At 56.2% G+C, this 19,936-nt stretch overlaps 8 protein-coding genes across 8 annotated transcripts; 4 read left to right on the top strand and 4 right to left on the bottom strand.

The window, feature by feature from the left end:
• Positions 1–758: 758 nt before the first annotated feature.
• OSTLU_16259 (predicted protein) lies at positions 759–3,581 on the top strand (the record flags this gene model as incomplete). The annotated part of the gene is made up of 1 exon (XM_001418969.1): positions 759–3,581. One exon carries the CDS (start codon positions 759–761, stop codon positions 3,579–3,581), a length of 2,823 nt encoding a protein of 940 aa, XP_001419006.1.
• Positions 3,582–4,342: 761 nt separating this feature from the next.
• Positions 4,343–5,221, top strand: OSTLU_10246 (predicted protein; the record flags this gene model as incomplete). The annotated part of the gene is made up of 1 exon (XM_001418968.1): positions 4,343–5,221. A coding segment is annotated over one exon (879 nt), but the record flags the coding sequence as incomplete, so codon positions are not given.
• A 241-nt stretch (positions 5,222–5,462) lies between these two features.
• OSTLU_24859 (predicted protein) lies at positions 5,463–6,950 on the bottom strand (the record flags this gene model as incomplete). The annotated part of the gene is made up of 1 exon (XM_001418732.1): positions 5,463–6,950. One exon carries the CDS (start codon positions 6,948–6,950, stop codon positions 5,463–5,465), a length of 1,488 nt encoding a protein of 495 aa, XP_001418769.1.
• Positions 6,951–7,076: 126 nt separating this feature from the next.
• Positions 7,077–8,704, top strand: OSTLU_46171 (predicted protein). Its single transcript, XM_001418967.1, has one exon. It carries the CDS (start codon positions 7,303–7,305, stop codon positions 8,611–8,613), a length of 1,311 nt encoding a protein of 436 aa, XP_001419004.1. The 5' UTR covers positions 7,077–7,302; the 3' UTR covers positions 8,614–8,704.
• Positions 8,705–8,860: 156 nt separating this feature from the next.
• On the top strand, positions 8,861–9,544 carry OSTLU_87850 (predicted protein; the record flags this gene model as incomplete). Its single annotated transcript, XM_001418966.1, has 1 exon — positions 8,861–9,544. The coding sequence occupies one exon, from the start codon at positions 8,861–8,863 to the stop codon at positions 9,542–9,544; it is 684 nt and encodes a 227-aa protein (XP_001419003.1).
• Positions 9,545–9,578: 34 nt separating this feature from the next.
• Positions 9,579–11,683, bottom strand: OSTLU_32800 (predicted protein; the record flags this gene model as incomplete). Its single annotated transcript, XM_001418731.1, has 1 exon — positions 9,579–11,683. The coding sequence occupies one exon, from the start codon at positions 11,681–11,683 to the stop codon at positions 9,581–9,583; it is 2,103 nt and encodes a 700-aa protein (XP_001418768.1). The 3' UTR covers positions 9,579–9,580.
• A 291-nt stretch (positions 11,684–11,974) lies between these two features.
• Positions 11,975–14,763, bottom strand: OSTLU_32798 (predicted protein; the record flags this gene model as incomplete). The annotated part of the gene is made up of 2 exons (XM_001418730.1): positions 11,975–14,399; positions 14,638–14,763. 2 exons carry the CDS (start codon positions 14,761–14,763, stop codon positions 12,300–12,302), a joined length of 2,226 nt encoding a protein of 741 aa, XP_001418767.1. The 3' UTR covers positions 11,975–12,299.
• A 153-nt stretch (positions 14,764–14,916) lies between these two features.
• Positions 14,917–19,385, bottom strand: OSTLU_32797 (predicted protein; the record flags this gene model as incomplete). Its single annotated transcript, XM_001418729.1, has 1 exon — positions 14,917–19,385. The coding sequence occupies one exon, from the start codon at positions 19,383–19,385 to the stop codon at positions 14,946–14,948; it is 4,440 nt and encodes a 1,479-aa protein (XP_001418766.1). The 3' UTR covers positions 14,917–14,945.
• Between the last annotated feature and the right edge of the window lie 551 nt (positions 19,386–19,936).

Genomic DNA, 19,936 nt, shown 5'->3' with positions numbered 1-19,936 from the left:
GACGCGCCTCGGTCCGCGTCGCGTCCGCGCTTTCGTCGCGAGTTTTCACGATTCGCGATTCGCGCGCCGTGCGATGACGCATTCGAGTCATCGCACGCCGCAATCAACCAATCAATCGATCCCTCGACGCGCCGAGTGGCGGCTGCGGCGCGCCTCACATCGCGACGGCGCGTCGTCGCGTCGTCGTCCCGGAGGCGCGCTCGCGAGGGAAGCGAGGGAAACGAACGATGGACGACGAAGCGTTCGCCGCCGCGTCGTACGACGAGACGCTGGCGCGAGAGATCGTGAACGAATGCGCGGCGACAGCGCGCGCGCGGGCGTCGAGCGAGGACGCGCTCGGGGCGGTGCGCGAGGCGGTGCGAGGTGCGACGAAGCGAGCGAACGCGCGGTGAGCGAGGAGGAGCCGGGCCGAGGGCTCATCCACGCGCGTCGACGGTCGGTGATGAAGACATATTAATCTTTGAGAACTGAATATCCTCGTGATGTTTACATTGACAAGCATATGACTGAGACCGAAGACGCGCGAGGAGGACGACGAGGACGAACGGGCGAACGAGTCGCGAAGAAACGAGACTGACGAGACGTTTGATCGACGACACACCGACGTAGAGTTGAAAGAGAAGGAAATTAAAGCCAAATCACCGGCGTGGTTTGCGGTGGAGTGCGAGGAGGTGGAGGGGAAGACGTTGAAATTCGCGCCGCCGACGCGGGTCGTCTCGATTGGGAGTCACGCAGAGGGAGGGTGCTTCAACGTACCCATGAATGGTGACGGAGGGGTCGTCGTGGACGTCGCGGTAGAAATGCCTCGGTCGTTCTTTCAAGAAAAGGATTATTTAGATCACAGGTATCACTTCAAGCGAGCGGTGTACCTGGACGTGTTGCATAAAAAGTTGTCGAAGTCGTCCGAGTGGTCGTGCGAAGTGATGGACCAGCACCGCGATGCAAGGAAGCCGTATATCACGGTACACTTTGGAGAAAAGCAAAATAAAAAAGCACTTCGTTTGTTTTTGACGATAGACCCCGAAACTTTCGCATCGGTTCGATTGTTGCCTAACAGAGCAAACGTGCGAAGGCTGGCACGGGGAGACGTGCGGCCGGCGAGCCCGCATTACAACCAGTCCATCGCGGAAGACATGTATGCACGCATGCATGCACAGTTCTTTGCCGCAGCATCGAAGAAAGCGAAGAGTTTGCCCGGTGCGGTGGTGCTATTCAAGCGATGGGCGCAGGGAAGGCGGTTGCTGGACGCAGCGGATGGCGTCAGTGGATTTTTCATTTCGATGCTCTTCGCATACATGCTAGAGCGAGGTGGTCAATTGAGTAGTAGTATGGACACTAGCCAGATGTTTCGGGCCGCGATTAACGCGCTCGCTAAGCCTGGCTTCTTTAAGAAGGGTTTGTACGCAAGCGGTAAACCCGCAGAAGCGGGCGAGTGGCAGCGCGCTTTCGCAAACGTTTTCCTTGGACCTTGTGGACATGTGAATATTATGGCGAGAATGTCTGCGAGCGCGGTGCAGGAGCTAATTCACGAGGCGATACTTTCAGCGTCTGAGTTGAAGAGATCTAGTCATTCCGCGTTTAGCAACGTGTTACTTGGCCAATGTCCCGCCGCGGTTCGGTACGATTTGCATATGCACGTCGACGTGATGGTTAATGCAGATGAAGGCGAATGTGACTTGGGTGGGCGTCGTACCGCAGAATCAGACGTAGCACGTATTGTTACTCGCGCTTTGAGCGATCGTGCAAAACTCGTTCGTGCGTTTGAGCCGCAAAGTTCGAGCGTCGACACCGTCGGGAGTGCATCGTGCAAGATATGGGTTGGGGTAATTTTGGATCCTGAACACGCGTTGCGACTGGTCGACATCGGTCCGAGTTCGGCTGATGACAAAGAAGCTAAAGAATTTCGCAAGTTTTGGGGCGAACGGTCCGAGCTCCGTCGCTTCAAGGATGGACGAATCTGTGAATCGGTGGTGTGGGATTTTGTTCCGCCGACGAATCGACATCACATACCAGCTATTGTCGCCGAACAAGCGCTGAAGCTCAACCTGGCAAACGTCGATGAGATAGAATGGAGCTCAAAGATGTTCGACGAGCCTCTGAGCAAGATTGCCAGCTCGAAAGAAGGTACTTCTCCGGCGAGTTTGCTTCAGACGTTGGATCGCTTGGCGAAACGAATGAAGGATTTGAAAGAAATGCCCCTCAAAGTGAACAACGTCCAGCCTTTGAGCGGAGCATTTCGTGGAACCGATCCATTTCCGCCGACGCCGCATCCACTAGCACACGGTGCGGGCGTTGGCTTGGGAAAGAGCGAAGACGACATTGCTGTATGTCCCAAAACTCTTGACATCATGGTGTCCCTCGAGGGCAGCGGTCGATGGCCAGAGGACCCCGACGCGATCGCAAAGACGCGATCGATGATGGCCATACAGCTCGCAGAGTCTCTTCGAAAGAGTTACGCGATGCCAAGTGTCATCGCTGAAGAGGCGATTGACATTTTGTTTGAAGGATACGCTTTTCGCATTCACGTAAATGCCTCTGCCGGTGGTCCGCACGTCAAGGCGACGGAGGGAAAACTCATCGAGAGAGCATCTCACGCTGGATTGATTGCATCAATTGCTGCAAGATTTCCGATGTATGGCCTTTCGACGCAGCTCATCAATCGTTGGGTCTCGTCGCACATGTTTTCGCCACACCTTTCTGACGAAGCGATCGAGGCCCTCGTGGCGTTGTTGTTCGTCAACCCAGGCGCAGCTTTGCCTCCGATGTCCCGCGAGGTGGCATTTTTGCGCTTCTTGAATCTATTTGCGTCGCACATTTGGTTCGATCCGGTAGTATTAGATCCCGAAGGTATCGTGAGCGACGCCGAGATTGAGAGCATCGACAGAACGGCGAAAACAGCGCCAGCAATGTGCATAGTCACGCCGCACGATAGGAGCGGGATTCGGCTCACACAAAGTGGGCCAGGCGCAGTCGTTCTGAAACGACTCGTTTCCATCGCAGCTCGAGCGCAGTCGGAGATGCAAGCCGTGCTCGAAGGCGTGTCGAAGCACTCTATGTTTGAGACGGAGTGCTGGGAGCGCTTCTTCAAACCGTCTCTCAGTGGATTCGATGCCGCTTTTGTTCTACGTCGAACCGCGCTGCCGTTCCCAAAACATGCGTTGTTCCCTAGCAAGCGCTTGTACAAGCGAATGCGAGCGCAGTTCGAGAACGAAATGAGCGTCGTAGATGAGGACGAGGAAGAAACCTTGGCGCAAAGCATCAAGCTCGCGAAACTTCCGCCCAAGCTTTTGAACAAAGGTCCGGACAAGGCGCGAGAGGCGTTACTCATAGGATTCGACCCGACCGAATGTTTCATTAAGGATGCCGAAGATCGAGTCGGTGGCACTGCGCTGATGTTTGTGGATAAATACGGAGGCGACGTCGTCGGCGTCGCGTTCAAGCCAAACGCCGTCCACGCGGACGCGGCGCTTCCCGACTCTTTGTCTTGGTTACCCAACCCCGATCCCCCCGCGCGAGAGGATGTCATCGAAGAAATCGCCACCATCGCCGGCGCCGACTTCGTGGAAAAGGTTCTCACGTGAACGACGCGCGCATTAGTCTTTAGAAGTTCGTCGTTCGTTGTAACTCGACCTCAACCGTAACGCCCAAGTTTTTCACCCTTTTTCGCCGCGCAATCACGCCTCGCGCGTCGTGTTTCGCCGGTATTGATTCTTCCGGAATCGTCGGGAGGCGATTCCACGGTTTTATCCATATGATGAGACGGTTTTAACCATTGAATTTTTCGAAATTATGATGGAGACGTCGGCCACCGCCCCACACCTTGTTACTTTCGAGGCGTCAACCCGCTCTGACTCTTCGCGTCGCGAACGATCTACATACGACGTTTGCGAACGAAAACCGTGGACGCGCCCTTTTTTCGCTTTTTCGCGTCGTCGCGTCCGCGGCCGCACTTCGCCGCGTCGCGCGCGACGTGGACGCGCGACGCGCGACGACGACGACGACGATGCGCGCGATGCGATGCGTGGCGATGGCGAAACCGGAACCGAGCTCGAGCGGACGTCGCGCGTCCGCGAGCGGGCCCGGCGGCGGTAAATCGTCCGCGTCCAACGTCCCGCGACGTCGAGGCGGCGGCGGCAAGGCGGCGTGGGGGGAGGGGGCGAAGCGCGCGGGGAAGAGGCCGAGCGACGGCGGCGCGACGATCGCGGCGAAGGAGAAACACCTGTACTTTGACGAGGCGCAAATCATCGTCGTCGGCGGGCAGGGCGGCGAGGGCGAGTCGTGGACGGGGACGTCTAAACCGAAAGTGGTCAAGAATTTCAAGTACCAGTGGGGACGCAACTTGAAAAAGTATATCGAGTTACCGGCGGCAGAACCCGCGGATGGGGGACGAGGAGGGAACGTGTACCTGCGAGTCGATCGCACGTGTGATTCGCTGTTGCATTTACACGAACGCAAGACGTGGCGAGCGAAGAAGGGGTATCACGGAAGCGCGGCGGAACACGCGAGCGGCGGCCGCGAGCGGCATCGCGTGGCGCCGGATCAGGAACACATGTACATTCCAGTGCCTCCGGGGACGGTGGTCCGACGCAAACGCACAGGCGAGCTCTTGGGTGATATGACCAAGCACGGGCAGACTTTACTCGTCGCCGAGGGTGGGGGCGGTGGATTAGCCGCGCGCAGACAACAGCGTCAGGTGAATCGCAAAATGCGCAACGGCAAGGAGGAAGACTTTGAGGCTTCAGACATCGCCATCGATACCGCTTCGTTGGTTTCGACGGTGGGCGAGGACGGCGAAGAGCTGTCAATTGAGTTATTGATGCGAGTCGTCGCCGATTGTGGCTTGGTTGGTTTGCCTAACGTTGGGAAATCATCTCTGTTGAAAGCCGTCACGCGGGCGTCGCCGGAAATCGCCAACTACGCCTTTACGACACTCATGCCGAATCTCGGGGTGATTAAGACCGAAGATGATCTCGCCCCGACGGGTGAGTCATCGACTGTCATGGCTGATTTGCCAGGTTTAATCGAGGGTGCACATAAGGGCTTGGGCCTTGGTCGAGCGTTTTTACGACACTTGCGCCGCACGCGTTCAATGGTTTGTGTCGTTGACGCCTCGGGGCAAGACCCGGTGAGCGATTACGTCGTGGTGCGTCAAGAGTTGAAGTTATACAACCCAGAGTACGTCAAAAGACCGCACATCTTGGTTCTGAACAAAACCGACCTCGAGTGGGCGGCCCTGCGTACGGATGAGATTACTCAAGGCATCAAGGCGCTCGACGAGGAAACCATAGGCGACCAGCCTGTGGCAATTCTTCCCATAAGCGCGAAAGAAGGCACGGGCGTGCCTGAGTTTATGAGCACTTTAGATAAACTCATGAAAGAAGAGGACGCGAAGCGATAGACGAGATTGTTGGTTACACTAGAATTCACTTTTAATTCATTGCAGCGCTGCTAAACATATTTTCCTACAAGTCGAACAGTCGGAGCTCCGCCATGGCTTCCTGTCTCGTCGCGTTGTACCACGCTACGACGCGCGCACTACCGATCGTTGGAGGTAATGCACAATCTAAGCCGTACACAACTTCTGGCTTCACGATTTGCTTTTGAATGGACTCGCGAACCTCCGTCATGGTCTTTCGTTCCTTGAGCGCGGAGAGGCCCGCGCGCGTGGCGGACAAAGCCTCCGCGCCGCTGGCGCGCACTTCGGCTCTGAATCGCAGCGGACCGAGAAGTTGCTGTCCAAGACTTAGCGTCACTGAAACCGGATTTGCTTTCAATCGACCCCCCATGGTGATCAAACGATCCGCCAGAGGCAGTGGTGTTTGAGCCGCCGCGTCGAGCGGCTTGTTGGGCGTTCCCATACCGCCCGCGTCGAGTCGCAGATTGATCGACGTGAAATCGAGCAAAGGACGTGCGAAAGACCCAACTTGTGCATTCACAGATAACGAGCCGAAATTTTGCAGTTCAGTTTGCTCGCCATCTTTGTAATCATCATCTAAACTCTTCCGCACGACCGCCCCGTAAATTCCCCCCACCGTAATCGTCGGCACTTGCGGCAGCGCGGTGTACCCGCTCACCGCGCTCGATGATTTCGGTTTGCGGCGTCGACGACCGCGCCATAACACCGCTTGTTGCTCGTACGACACACCAGCTTGTAATTCTTTCCTCGGCGGCGTTCGCATCCCTCCTCCGTGCTTCCTATCGAACGGTACCAAGTCCCCCAACCACTTGCGCGCGCTCACGCGGTAGTTGATCGCTCGACGACCGCGCGAGGACACGCTCACCGACGCCGACGTGGGACCGTCCACGTACCTATCGTCCGTTTGGTACCTCTCATTGTGCGACAAATCCACACTGAGTAAATGCGACGGAAGTTTCGCTTGCACGGAGACCCTGCCGCGTGGATTCAACGCCGCCTCGGCGTCGTCGTCCTTCTCGTCGCTCAGCTTGAACTTTTTCGCAAACGCGCGCGTGACGCCCTTCACCGACCCCAACTCCCCGATCGCTTTCACCGCCACGTTCTCCAACGCGTTTGCCCTGAACCTCCCTCCCAACGCGTACATCGATGGATCCAACAGCGCTCGATGCGCCTTCCCCTCTTGCACTTGTTCCGTGTTCCACGCGCGTTGCGCTCGCGCGCGCGCCGTGAGCGTCGTCCACCAATTCCCCCGTCCCGCGTTCAGCACCACTCGATCGAGCACCATCCCTCCCTCGCTCTCGACGTAGCTCGGCATCGCCGGCAGATTTAAAAACTTTTGCGCCAGGAACACCTGCTGCGACCGCGCCAGTCCGCTCGGCTGCGTCATGACGAAGCTCGATCCGTCGCTCGCGTGCGCGCGCGTCGTCCCCTCGACGTTCGCCGCCGCGCCGTGCTCTCGATCGCCGAACGCGCCGTCCATGGCGCGTTTCATAGGTTTGAACTGCGCGTGTCGCAGCCCATCTCGCGCGCCCATGGTCGTCGTCGCGCGCCGCGAAGTGCGAATCACACCGAATCCACCGAATCGCCGCCGCGATCGAGCGATGCGATCGAATCGCATCGATCGCGACACCGCGACGCGTCGACGAAGACGTGCATGTGACGACTCGCGAGGCCACGGACGAGGACGAACGCGACGCGAACCGAGACGTGCATGCGCGAGCGAGACGCACGCGACGCCGAGAAGAGAGGCGACCGGCGACGACGGCTGGCGAAGGACGAAGGGCGGCGCGCGGGGGCGTCGGCGAGCGACGACGGAACGCGCCGCGAGAGACGAGCGAGGGGCGCGAACGGGACGAGCGACGCGGAAGCGCGAGAGGTGAGGCGCGATGGCGATGATAAACATCGGGGCGTCCAACGCCGGGGACCAGTTTTATCGGTATAAAATGCCAGCCATTCAGTCTAAAATCGAGGGGCGCGGGAACGGGATCAAGACAAACGTGACGAACCTCGTGGAGGTGTCCAAGGCGTTGGCGCGACCGCCGATGTACACGTTGAAGTTTTTAGGGAACGATCTCGGGGCGCAGACGACTTTTAACGAAAAGGAAGGACGCGCGATCGTGAACGGGGCGCACGACGCGGGGAAGCTCGCGCAGAGTTTGGAGAGTTTCATCAAACGTTTCGTGCAGTGCTTTTCGTGCGGTAATCCGGAGACGATGATTGAGATTACCAAGCGAGAGACGATTCACTTGAAATGTAAGGCGTGCGGGGCGCTTTCCGACGTCGATATGCGACACAAGCTGTGTGGTTACATTTGCAAGAATCCTCCGGAAATTAAAAAGGACAAAAAGGAAAAGCAACTGCGCCGCGCCGAACGCGAACGCGAAGAGGCTGGTGCAGCGATCGATGACGAAGAACGTCGACGACGTAAGTCTGAAAAGAAGGAAAAGAAAGAGAAGAAAGAGAAGAAAGAGAAGAAAGAGAAGAAGGAGAAGAAGGAGAAGAAGGAAAAAACCGACGACGCGCCCGCCGAGGCGGGCGACGCTTCCTCCGCCTCTGAAGCCGACGACGACGACGATGACGAAGTCCAGTGGGCGACTGATACTTCTGCCGCCGCCGCGAAAGCGCGAGCAATCGAACAGCTTACTGACGGCGCGGCGAACATGGTCACCGTGGTCGCGGATAAGATGGCGGACGCCGCCATCGAGGACGAGAGCTCGGAAGAAGAGGAGGATCCTCGAGTGTCCAAGCTTCGCGCGTACGCGGCGAAAAATGACGCCGTGAAAACGGCCGAATATCTCGTCTCTGATGCCCTTGGCGTCGAATCCAAGGAAATGGGCGTCTTGTTCCTCCTCGAAGCCGTTTTTGACGAAGACGAGGCCATTCCTCCGCAAATCAAAGCGAAGAAGGATTACTTGAGCGCCGCGTGCCCGGATGCTGCGCTTCAACGCGCGCTCTTGTGCGCCTTCGAACGTTACGTCACCGAAACCGCCACTTCTGGTTTTAAGGCGTTCTCTCTTATTCTCAATCAGCTCTACGAGTTCGATCTCATCGAAGAAGACGTCATCAAGGCTTGGAATGAAGACGTGGACGCCGCCTCGTGCATCGACGTCGAGCCCAAAGTCGCCCAAGCCGTTCGCAAGCAAGCCGCCAAGTTCATCGACTGGCTCGACGAGAGCGAGGACGAGGACAGCGACTAATACATCGCACCGCTTTTCATCTCATCTCAACGCTCGACGCACGGACGACAGAGATCTTATACGTTGAAACGCAAACAGTCAGAAACTCGTGTTGACGCGCAAACGTTAAAACGACCACGCCCCCACGCCGCGCCACTCGTCGTCGTTCATGCTTCGTCGCATCGCTCGAGCGTCGACGGCGTGTCACCGCATCGCTCGTGAAAAATCCCACTCGCGCGCACCGCGCGCGACGCACACGACGCGCGCCATGTCTCCCGCGACGAGTCCCACGTCGACGTCGACGTCGCGACGCCTCGTGCGCGGTGTCGTGTTCGACATGGATGGAACGCTGTGCGTCAGCGCGGCGCTGGACTTCACGGAGATGCGACGCAGAGTCGGGTGCGAAACGAGTGATATTTTAGGTGAAGTCGACTCGTGGAACGAGGCGCGACGGACGAAGGCGTACGAGATCATCGGAGAGATGGAGAGAGAGGCGCTGAAGACGACGGTCATCGCGCCGGGAGCGATGGAGGTGGCGGCGACGCTGGACGGGATGGGAATCCCGCGAGCGTTGGTGACGCGGAACGCGGCGAGCTCGGTGGAGTTTTTTCACGACACCGTGTGGACGATGGCGCCGTTTTCACCGTGGTTGAGTCGGGAGTTCAAGCCGTACAAACCGGCGCCGGATTCGTTGCTGCACATTTGCGAGTTATGGGGGTGCTCGCCGAGCGAGATTATCATGGTGGGTGACAGCGCAAAAGACGACGTAGTGAGTGGGAACGCCGCGGGAGCGCTGACTGTGCTCTTGGATAGCGGACGTACGGGGAAATGGGCGGAGGAATTCGGTGTGGATAAAGTTCCCGAGCAGATGGTGCCACATTTCGTGTGCGCGGACATGAATGAATTGCACGTCTTGTTAACGCAAAGCGGACACTTCGAATTTAAAAAATAGTAGAACTACTGTTAGTTATTTAAGCAGCGACAGCTATCAATTTTTTACTTTGCCCAACGTGGAGATCAACTCAGCTTGCACGTCCTGCGTCACAGCCTGGTGAGAGCCGTACTCCATCGTAAACTCTCCCTTGCCTTGCGTCATGCTTCTCAACTCGGTGCTGTAACCAAACATCTGGCTCAGAGGGACCATCGAACTAATTATCACGTCATCACCTTCCGCCGTAGAGTCGTTAATCGTCCCTTTACGTCGGTTAATGTTACCGATGACCGTACCTTGAAATTCAGAAGGGACAGTGATGTCCACCTTCATGATGGGTTCCAAGAGTTTCGGCGACGCGTTGTGAAACGATTGTCGGAACGCCGCGAGCGCGGCGAGTTTGAAAGCCAACTCAGACGAATCAACAGCGTGCGAAGCACCGTCCGTCAGCACAATTTTAATGCCCTCAACGGGATAACCGACCAAGCCACCGTTGAGCGCAGCCTCTTTGAAACCCTTTTCCACGGCTTGAATAAACGAAGGGGCGATGGCGTTACCAATGATGCCGTTCTCAAAGATGACTTCGGTGGTATTTTCTAATGGCTCGATATATCCAACAACCTTACCGTATTGACCTTGTCCACCAGATTGCTTTTTATGCAAGTAATCAAACTCGGCTCGTTTTGTGATGGCTTCTCGGTAGTTTACGCGCGGCTGACCGACTTCACAGTCAACCTTGTACTCTCGCCGCATTCGCTCGACATAAATGTCGAGATGTAACTCACCCATACCACTAATGATAGTCTGCCCACTTTCTTCGTCCATGTGCACGCGGAACGTGGGGTCTTCCTTTTGAAAGCGCTGCAGGGCCTTGCTAAAGTTGCCGCTTTCGGCTTTACTCTTCGGACTCACTGCGAGAGACATGACGGGGTCAGGAACCTTCATCGAAGTCATCGCGTAGTTCACACTGCCATCCGTAAATGTGTCACCGCTCTTACACTCAACACCAAAAAGTGCGACGATGTCACCGTTTGGAGCGGAGTTCACGTCTTCCATGTCATCACTATGCATTCGCACGAGTCGAGGAACTTTGAGCTTCTTCCCAGTCGACGTGTTGACGATGGTCATGCCCTTATCAATTTGGCCTTGGTACACGCGCAAATACGTGAGTTGCCCGAATTTACCCTCCTCGAGTTTGAATGCCAAAGAAACGAGCGGCTTCGATGGGTCGTTGGACAAAACGACCGGTGCTTCTTCGTTCTTCAAATCTAAAGCGACGTTTTGCACCTCCGACGGCGCTGGGAGATAGTCCACGACGCCGTCTAAAAGAAGCTGAACGCCGCGGTTCTTGTACGCACTGCCCATGAACAACGGAGAAAACGTATTTGCGATTGTCGCCCTTCTGATCGCCGCCAACAGTTGCTCCGTCGTTGGCTCTTCACCCATCAAAAACAAGTCTCCCAATTCTTCGTCGACTTCGGAAACGCACTCGATGAGAACTTTGCGCTTCTCATCGGCGAGTTCCTTCAAATTCGCCGGAATTTCACCCACTGTCAGCGTCTGCCCGTTTTCACCGGAAAACACAACAGATTGCATTCGCACTAAGTCAACGACACCCTCGTGCTCGTCTTCTAATCCGATTGGAATTTGCACCGCCGCCGCGTTGAGCTTCAGTTTGTCGCGCGCCTGCGCGAGAACCTTCCACGGATTCGCCCCCGCGCGATCGCACTTGTTCACGAAGCACAATCTCGGCACGTTGTATCGCCGCATCTGTCTATCCACCGTGATCGATTGCGACTGCACACCACCCACCGAGCACAGAACGAGCACCGCGCCGTCCAGCACGCGCAGCGCGCGTTCGACTTCGATGGTAAAGTCCACGTGCCCTGGGGTATCGATGATGTTAATATCGCTCTCCTTCCATCGACAATACGTCGCCGCGGATTGAATCGTGATACCTTTCTCACGTTCGAGCTCCATGGAGTCCATCTTCGCCCCCACGCCATCCTTCCCGCGCACCTCGTGAATCGCGTTGATCCTCCCCGTGTAAAACAAGATGCGTTCCGTGAGCGTCGTCTTCCCGCTATCGATGTGCGCCGAGATTCCAATATTTCTTCGCAACGCTTCTGCTGACTCGCTCGCGTACGTCCGTCGTCCCATCGCATCGCTCGCGCGCTCGCGCTGCGTCATCGCGCCGCCGCCTCGCGGTGCGGTCGCGAGCGTCATCGCTCGCCATCGCGCGTCGACGTCTCGCGGTGCGGCGCGTCGCAGCGCGCGAAGCGCATCCAGGGCGCGTTTCGAGCGCATCTGCGTCCGTCGCGCGCGCGCGCGTCCTCGTGTATCGCGCGTCGCTCGACGCGCGCCGACCTCGTCGATTTCAGCCTCGGCCTAGGGTTGACGTCGTCCGTCGTCCGTCGTCGTCGCCGAGACACCGGCGACGCGGGACGACACTCGCCGACGCGCGCGCGTCGCGATGCTCGGCGTGCGAAACGGCGGCGCGGCGGCGTGGGGCGTCGCCGTTCTCGCCGCCGGCGGACTCGCGGCGTACGGTGGACAGCTCGGCGCGCTGGACCAATGGCAAAAGGAGCGCGCGCGCGAGGAACGGTTTCAACAGGGGAAGAAGCTGATGCGACAGGGAGACACCGCGGCGAGGTACAGAAAGGCGACGGAGGAGGCGAGGAAGGCGCGAGAGGCGAAGAAAAAGAGTAGATGGTTCGGTTCGAAGAAGTGAGTGCGCTTTGGACGATTTGTAACAACGTGAACGCGACGTTTTTAGTTACCAAGCCACGCTCTCTACGGTGTACGTCGTGGACTGTACGCCGTGTTGTTCGGGAAGCGGAGAGTTCTCGCCGACGTGTCTGAACGCACCTCCGAGGGCGGCTAAAGAGCGCATCATATCGAGCATTTGGCTCGAAGACTCTCGCAGCGCGCGCACGGGTTCGGCGACGTCGTCTGAGAGACAAAACGTCGTGAACTGCGCGTCGAGCAACGCGGACGTCCACGTCACGACCGCGTGCGCGCTGGGAATCCCAGGTTCGACTAGAGTGTTGATCCGGGCGAAATAGCCGCCCGATGAAGCGTAAAAGTTAGCCCAGACGAGCAAATACTGAAGTAGCGAAACCGCGTCTTGCTTGGAGAGATCACGCAACACTAGCATACCCATCGTTGGATCCAACGGACGAGCGATGAGGGGATGAAGTTGTTGTGCCCATGGTGCAAAACTATCGTACGCACTCACTAAGAGTTGAGCTCTGGCAAACAGCTTTTGTTTAGCTTCGCCATTGAACTTTTCATCAGACGCGCATGCCTCTGCTTCGTCGAGTACCTTTTCTGCGAGCTTTTTGTTCGCTGAAGCGCGCTTCTTCAACCCAGGGTCGTCTTCGTCTCGCATCATTGCAGAGTGTAAAATCGCAACGATATCTTCAGCAGAAACGTCCTTGGCGTACACTAAGAAGTCCTTGACTTCGTCAAGCATGTCTTCCTCAAGAAGCGCCGTCACTAATTGTCTCGCCGTCGAAGAGCCACGAATGTGTCCACCGGCGAGCAAAAGTGTCACTGAATCCCACACTCGATGATTTAAACCACCACTAATGGCACTTTCTATGAGAATTTGCGGAATCGGAAGGGATTTCATCAGAGTCTGTAACGATGAGCCCGCCTTTTTGCTACCGCTCGCCAAAGCTTCAGCAGTCGACCGGACCTTCTTCTCCCTGGTCTGTGCGTCGTCGTCGTCCCAGACATTGCTCAAACTGACGACTCCTTGGCCATCAAGTTTTAACTCCTCTAGTTTCCAGCCAGGTGTCACAGCCGCGTGTTGCGGCGGTACGAGTGCCGTAGATGCTGTCTCCGCACCCAAAACTCGAATTGCCGCTGCGCTCGCCTCCGGTTGCGAGTGTATGCTGAGCGATCCCACGAGCGAAGCTAAAGAGAGTTCAGGAAGATCGAACTGTACCGAAACCACTTGATCAGAAAGACCAACGATCAGATTACCCGAAGTTGCGGCGAGGCTCACCCCGGACGTTCGGCCAACTTTGTGTTCTAAGCCTCGGCTAACGTCCTCCGCCAAGTGCACGGCGCCGTAACGCGAATCAAAAACGGCCACTACCACGGTATTTTCTTCCTTCGAGTTCGCCACGACGGCGTAATAATCCTGAGAAAGGCACAAAGACGCCGCACTTGCTAACGGTGAGGTATCTTCGCTCTTCTTACTCCGCTTCCCAGATGTGGCTTCATCACAATGCACATCGAGCCCGTCGAGTCGCAGCTTGTGCTTGAGAGACCCATCGCTCGCGTCGTGCAGGGCCCAGACGCCATCGTCCCATAATACCATGAAAGTCTCCCCATCACTTGCCGCGCTCGCCACTCTGGCTTTTGCCGCGCCGTCCGGGTGCTCGATGTCCAGCTCCCAAGCCAATGTCACGGTTTGCGCGCGGGCAAGAAATGTGGCTATTTTGCGACCCTGAAAGTTACCATCCGTCGTCACTACGAGTGCACCAACTGATTCAGGTAAAACCGACGCCGTCTCTACTCGTCGAGAGCCTAACTCTCCACTCGTGCGCGCTTTGTCAATGTGTTCCGCCGACATCCCGAAGAGTTGGACCTCCCCCGTTGTCGTCACCACGAGAGCGCCGCCGTCCACCGCCACCAACTCACGCACTCGACCACTGCGTCCTAAATCGAGAGTTGTGACGCACTCTTTCGATGCTTCACCAACCGTCGCCGCGTTTGCGCTTTGCTCCGTCTCCCACGCGCACAAATACGATGAATCACTTTCTTGTTCCTTCTCCAAACACGCGTAATACCTGCCATTCGACCCACACGCCACCGCGCAAGCAAACTTTCGCCCTCGATCGAGCGCCAACGTTCGCTCTCGTTTCTGCGAAGCGTAAAAACGTTTTCATCGTCAGTTCTCGCTCCATTCGATCGCGTTTGCTTCGTTTGAACGCCTCGAGAGCGACGTGCTCGACTCGCCCTTCGCCCTCAGCCGCCACTTTTACGACGTCGCAAACTTCGAGCGATCGGCGCGCGCACAACGTCGTCCGCACGCACGCGACGCAACGCGTGCGTCAAATATTGTCATATATTTCGCGTCGATTGCGTGAACGCTCTTTTACCTCTTCCTCGACGTCGTACGTCACGACGCCGTCTTTTGCTACGGTGCTCACGCATCGACCGTCGCCCGCGCTTGTGACGCCGAGCAGGGCGTTATGCGCGTGCGTGCCGAGCTGCACGGAGCGCATGACGCTTTTTGATCGCTAGCAGCGCGCGCGCTGGACTATAGAACGTGCGTGAACGCCACGAAGTGACGCCCACTTGGTGTTTTAGCACGCCTGGAGACCGGCGGTTGGTCTGGCAAGAGATGGAGATGCGCTAGGAATTTAATGTCTATTAAATGGCATTCGTGTGAATACTCGGCTAAAAGCTAATAGAACTCTGCGTCCGCCCAAGCGGCGCCATCGCACCAAACGGCAGGTGCGTCTTGTCCTGCGAGACCAGGCAAGACGTTGGAACGCCAATACGGCGGGGTGTACTTTGCTGTGGAGAGTGTCATGGTACTGGCAGCGCTGATATCGATGTTGATCTCGGAGTACTTGTTGTTCACCAACGAAGTCCATACGGTAACACCATCGACGGCGATAGTGAATATGGCGCCGCACTGGGGATTATCGTCCGTACATGCACCACAACCGCCCGCATCGATGTCAGCTAAATGCTCTCTTACGATCCCCGCCTTTGCCTTGAAAATAGAAAACTGAATATCCGATGTACGCATGGCGGCGAGGTTGAATGAAAGAGTCGACCCACTGTCTCCAGCGGGTATCATGCCAATGCCGCGAACGATGGTGTCGTAGGACTCTTTCGTGTTGTCGCAAAAGTCTTCGCGGTTCCCAGCAGACGAAGTGCATGGTTCGTCTTCGTAAAAATAAATCCTGGAGTTCGACTCTAGAGTATAACCAGAGCAATCCAAACACACATTACCTTGTAAGTCAGTGATATAAGTCGTCGTCGTGCCAGTCACAGGGCTACCCAATCTTGTACCAAAGAGACATGATGCGTGTAATGGACGCACGCGCAGATCAGCGTCATCAACCTCTCTATCAAGTGCTTCGTCAGTGCACGTGGTTGAAATCAAACTATAGTCCTTCAAAGCGCATCCATATGTTTCATCTGTCACGTAGTGTGTTTCGCACGTACACACACCGGTAAGCTTATTGCACGTACCGTGACCTGCACAATCATTTGCGCAGTACTGAAATTCACAACCGGCCCCATAATACTGCGTCGCACAGAAGCACGTACCGGTTTCAAAGGCACAAGCACCGGCGGCGTTGCACTCTGATGAGCTTTTGCCGAACAAATCTAGTAGCTGTTGCTCACGCTTTACGAAAGTGCGGTACTCCTGCGCAAAATATTGTGCCTCGATTGCGACGCCACGACTGGGGATAGAGTCAACGTAAAATGGCTCCAGTGATCTCGCCGTTTCTCCGTCTTCAGAGCTGGTAAATTCCACGTAAGCCGATCCAACAAGATGCGCCAAGCTAAGCTCGTCTCCTTGAATTGCCCAAGCTGCAGGTTGGTCACCATTGGTTTCGCTAATCTTCACGTCATACACATCGAGACCGAGCGCGGTGTATTTGTCCTTGATAGGTTGCGTTCCGGCCGTGACGTCGAGCTTGTGCGTCGAATTACCTTCAAAAACGATGAAATTCTTCGCACATGTTTTTAACGAGCAATCCTTGCCAAAGTAAGGGTAATTACACGCACACTTTCCAGTTCCACCGGAGCAGTCTGTTTCGCCGCTTTCCGGGAAGTGCGTACATACTTGCCTCGAATCGCAGGCGCCATTATTACTGCAATCATTCGGACACGTTACTTGCGAGCAATCATCGCCGAAGTAGTCCTGATAACACTGACAAACGGGTGGCAGTTGCGAATCTTGGCACAGACCCTGACCGTTGCATAAATTTTTGCACCGTGACGCAAATGTTGAGACATCGTTCGCCAACGCTGCGAGACGACTGGTCAAAGATCCACCAGTTCTCGTCATGGTATTGCTGAATGAAATGAGCGCGTTTTCATAGTCGTACGCCACGTTATCGCAGCTCACAACGCTAATCTCGGGTAATCCATACTTTCCAGGTTCGGGATAAGGATACGAAGTTGCAAGTTGCATGACTGCTTTCACCGGTGAAGACTTGATGGTCATGTTCACGGTTAGCATAGACGTGGATGTATCGAACCATACAAGGTGTGTTTCGCCCAATGTTGCGATTTCCTGTAGCTTTGCTGATTGCGCCACCATTCGTCTAGTTAATTGACCGAGAAAACCTGGAACGTCTTGTGTAAAGACGGCCGACGTAACAAGATCCGCAAACTCAAAATCCTCGGGGAACACGATGACATCCTCCAACGTTGTTCCGTAGTCACTGAATCCGAGCCAGACCTCGTGCTGTGATGACATACCCACAACCGCGTCACATGATGGAATATATCTGTCCGTGTTCAACGCGGTCGAGTTGCAAGGAGTCGATAGTTTGATGACAATTATCTTCTCCCGCGTAAGCATTTTCGTTGCGCCGGCTGGAACGGGGAGCCCAGCAACATTTGTGTAAACGGCAGATCCAGCGCCGAGCGACGTTCCTAGTTTTTTAAAATAATTTAACCAGCCTTTCCAGCTGACGCCTTGCAACGCTGGTGCCGAAGCACCGCTGGATACGTCTCCTCGCTTCTGTACCGCAACTTGCTCTTTGAGCGCCTGGATCATATCAAGGTTTACGGCGTCAGAGTTGTTCGTTTGCAGCCACTGAATGGCCGCATCGACGTCGACTTCATCGATATTCGGCTTCTCTGCAATAGCGATGAGGGCATTACGGATCGTTTTATCCTCATCATTCAAAGGATTTCTATAATTGAAGCCAACGATTTCTGTCGGACTCGTCACGTTCCTATTTTCCAAGGCTTTGAGCGATTCTGTAACCGACCCCAAAGCAACGACGGCTTCGTATTTTTCAAAGATTTGTAACGCGTTTTCCCAGTGAAAGGACTTATCAACAAGAAGTGAGGTCTCATTCGTCGTCACTTTCACTTCAAAGTTGTGCTGAACTCTGTATATTGAGTCCGAGATCTCAAACTCAACTTGATACGTTGCTCCCAACGCGCAGCGCTCAGAAGCTGGGTGCCAATTGTTGCTCCTACATTGTACATCTGACCGTAATGGCACGCCAGTAAGTAGACGAGTCGTTGGATCAAACTGCAAAAACGTTGGTAACGTAATTGCCGTATACGTCAATAAGTCGTTCTCGTCTGGGTCCGTAGCAATGAGCGTGTACTCGTACTGAATGTCTTGGATCGCACTCGTGACTGGCGTACTTGTCACCGTCGGAGGATCAGCGTAAGTAAAGCCACGCTTTCGCGCTCCAGCGACAGCATCGATTGCATCTATTGCACATTCGGAGAAGGGATGCTCGGTCGATTCATCGCCGCAAAAACCCGCTTGGAACCCACCTCGCGGCCCTGCGATGCGGACGACGGTTGGGTCTCCAATCACCACCGCTACTGTGAGACCTACCCCGGAACCTGCTGGTGTAGTACAGCTCAACGCACCAGCACAAACGGTGGTATCGGACGAACAACGAGAATAACTCATGCGTAAGTCGATGCATTCTTTATCGCCGATGAACACGGTTTTGTCGTCAACGGAACTTCCAAAGTTTTGCCCGCTGATAGTGATTCTCGTGCCACCGACTCGAGGTCCAATCGATGGAGTCACCTCCGTGATGATAACAGGCGCCTGCGGAATTACGAAAGAATCCACCGCGAGCCAACCGAACGAACCCGAACGATAATCGAAAATCTCCAACCTAAAAACCTCCCCGTAATACTGTGCGAGTAAAGACTCCTCCCAACGTAAGGTTTCCCAATATCTTCTCGCGCGCACAGGTTTTGTCAGCACTCGATACCCATCGCTAATCCTCGTTAACGCAACTCCAAGCGCACCTTTCCCGTGCGAAGCTATGGGATACGGGTCTTGAGGTATGTCTGGGACGTTTTTATCTCCGCCGTTTGCCTCAAAGAACAAGCTCCCACGCCCGAGTGCGAATGAGATGCTTTGCACTTGAAGGACGCCGTGAATATCTTCGCGACGCTCCGTCGGATAGGCGCTACACAGCTGATAGTCTCCGCTGTGCGCTTCAAGAAAACATGTCTTCGTCACGGCAAAGTTTGGCAAACCGCTCGAGAGTAGCTTCCAATTCGGCCAAAACGTCCCCTCCTCGAAGCCCAACCGAAGCGGCGGTAATTCGTATCGTTCCACCACGTAATCCGGCAACTTATCTCGCCATTCAGCCAAGGGTAGACGCCAACCTAGAGTGGAGTATCCCAAGTTCGTCGTCGTCTTCTGCACCGTCGTCGTCGGCACGCCACCCGTGTACGGAGCGTAAAAGCAGTGCTCCAGGCCCGCCGCCTCCGCCGCGGCGTACGTCAACGAGTACGTACACGCCGCCACGTCCGCTACATTATTATATGGTGGCCCGTATGATTTTCCTTTATACGCGTACCTCGCGAAACTAAATCCCGGATCACCCGCGGTGCCGTACGAATCCTTCTCTGTAATCGCCGGTTTGCAACCCGCGGCGCGAAAAGAGTTCCCATCCTTGGACGGGCCGCAAACCTGCGTCGGGAACTCTGGATTATACCCCAAACCATCGTACACGGTCTCTAACCCCCATATCGCTTCACCACCGCTCGTTCTCACCCGCGCGAGCGCGACGACGACCGCGCACAGCGCGACGACACCACGGCCGCGGCCGCTGTCCCGGTCGTCGACGCGTCGACGCGCGCGACGGTACCTCGCGGCGCGCATCGCGCCGTTCGACGCGAAGACGCGCGCGGACGCGCGTGTTTTACGTTTTGCGCGCGTCGTCGGTGCGCATGGACGCTCGCGGGCGTGATATGCGAGGCGTGCTATGCCGCGGCTCGCACGCCAACGGCCTCGAGATTTCGGGCCACGCTCTCGAGGGCTTGTCAGCGCAGTCTCGACGCGCGCGCGCGCGGTGCGATCGCGCCTAGATTCGCTAGAAAACTGCAATATATAAAAATACACTATGGGCGAGCGAGCTATTCGCCGTCTCGACGCGCGCGCGCGCGTCGTGGCAACTAAGAAGCGTCTTCGCGCGAAGGCGATTCCAGGCGCAGCGCCGGCTTCGTCGCCGCGAGCAGAGCTCCCTCTAAACGCAACCGCCGCATCGTCGCCGCGTCCTCGTCTTCCAACGCCTCCATCGCATTTGCTTCTATCTCCGCGTCCCGCGCGATCGTCGCCGACGTCGCTCGCAACCGCACCGTCCGAACGTCGGCGACGGCGTTCGCCGCGCCGCCGCGATAGTCCCAAACCTCGCACGCGCATCCACCGTCGAC

This window comes from Ostreococcus lucimarinus, chromosome 7, assembly GCF_000092065.1.
Source record: "Ostreococcus lucimarinus CCE9901 chromosome 7, complete sequence".
Taxonomy (NCBI): Eukaryota; Viridiplantae; Chlorophyta; class Mamiellophyceae; order Mamiellales; family Bathycoccaceae; genus Ostreococcus; species Ostreococcus sp. 'lucimarinus'.
The sequence above is the reverse complement of the archived record's forward strand: the minus strand, read 5'-3'. Positions and strand labels throughout refer to the sequence as shown.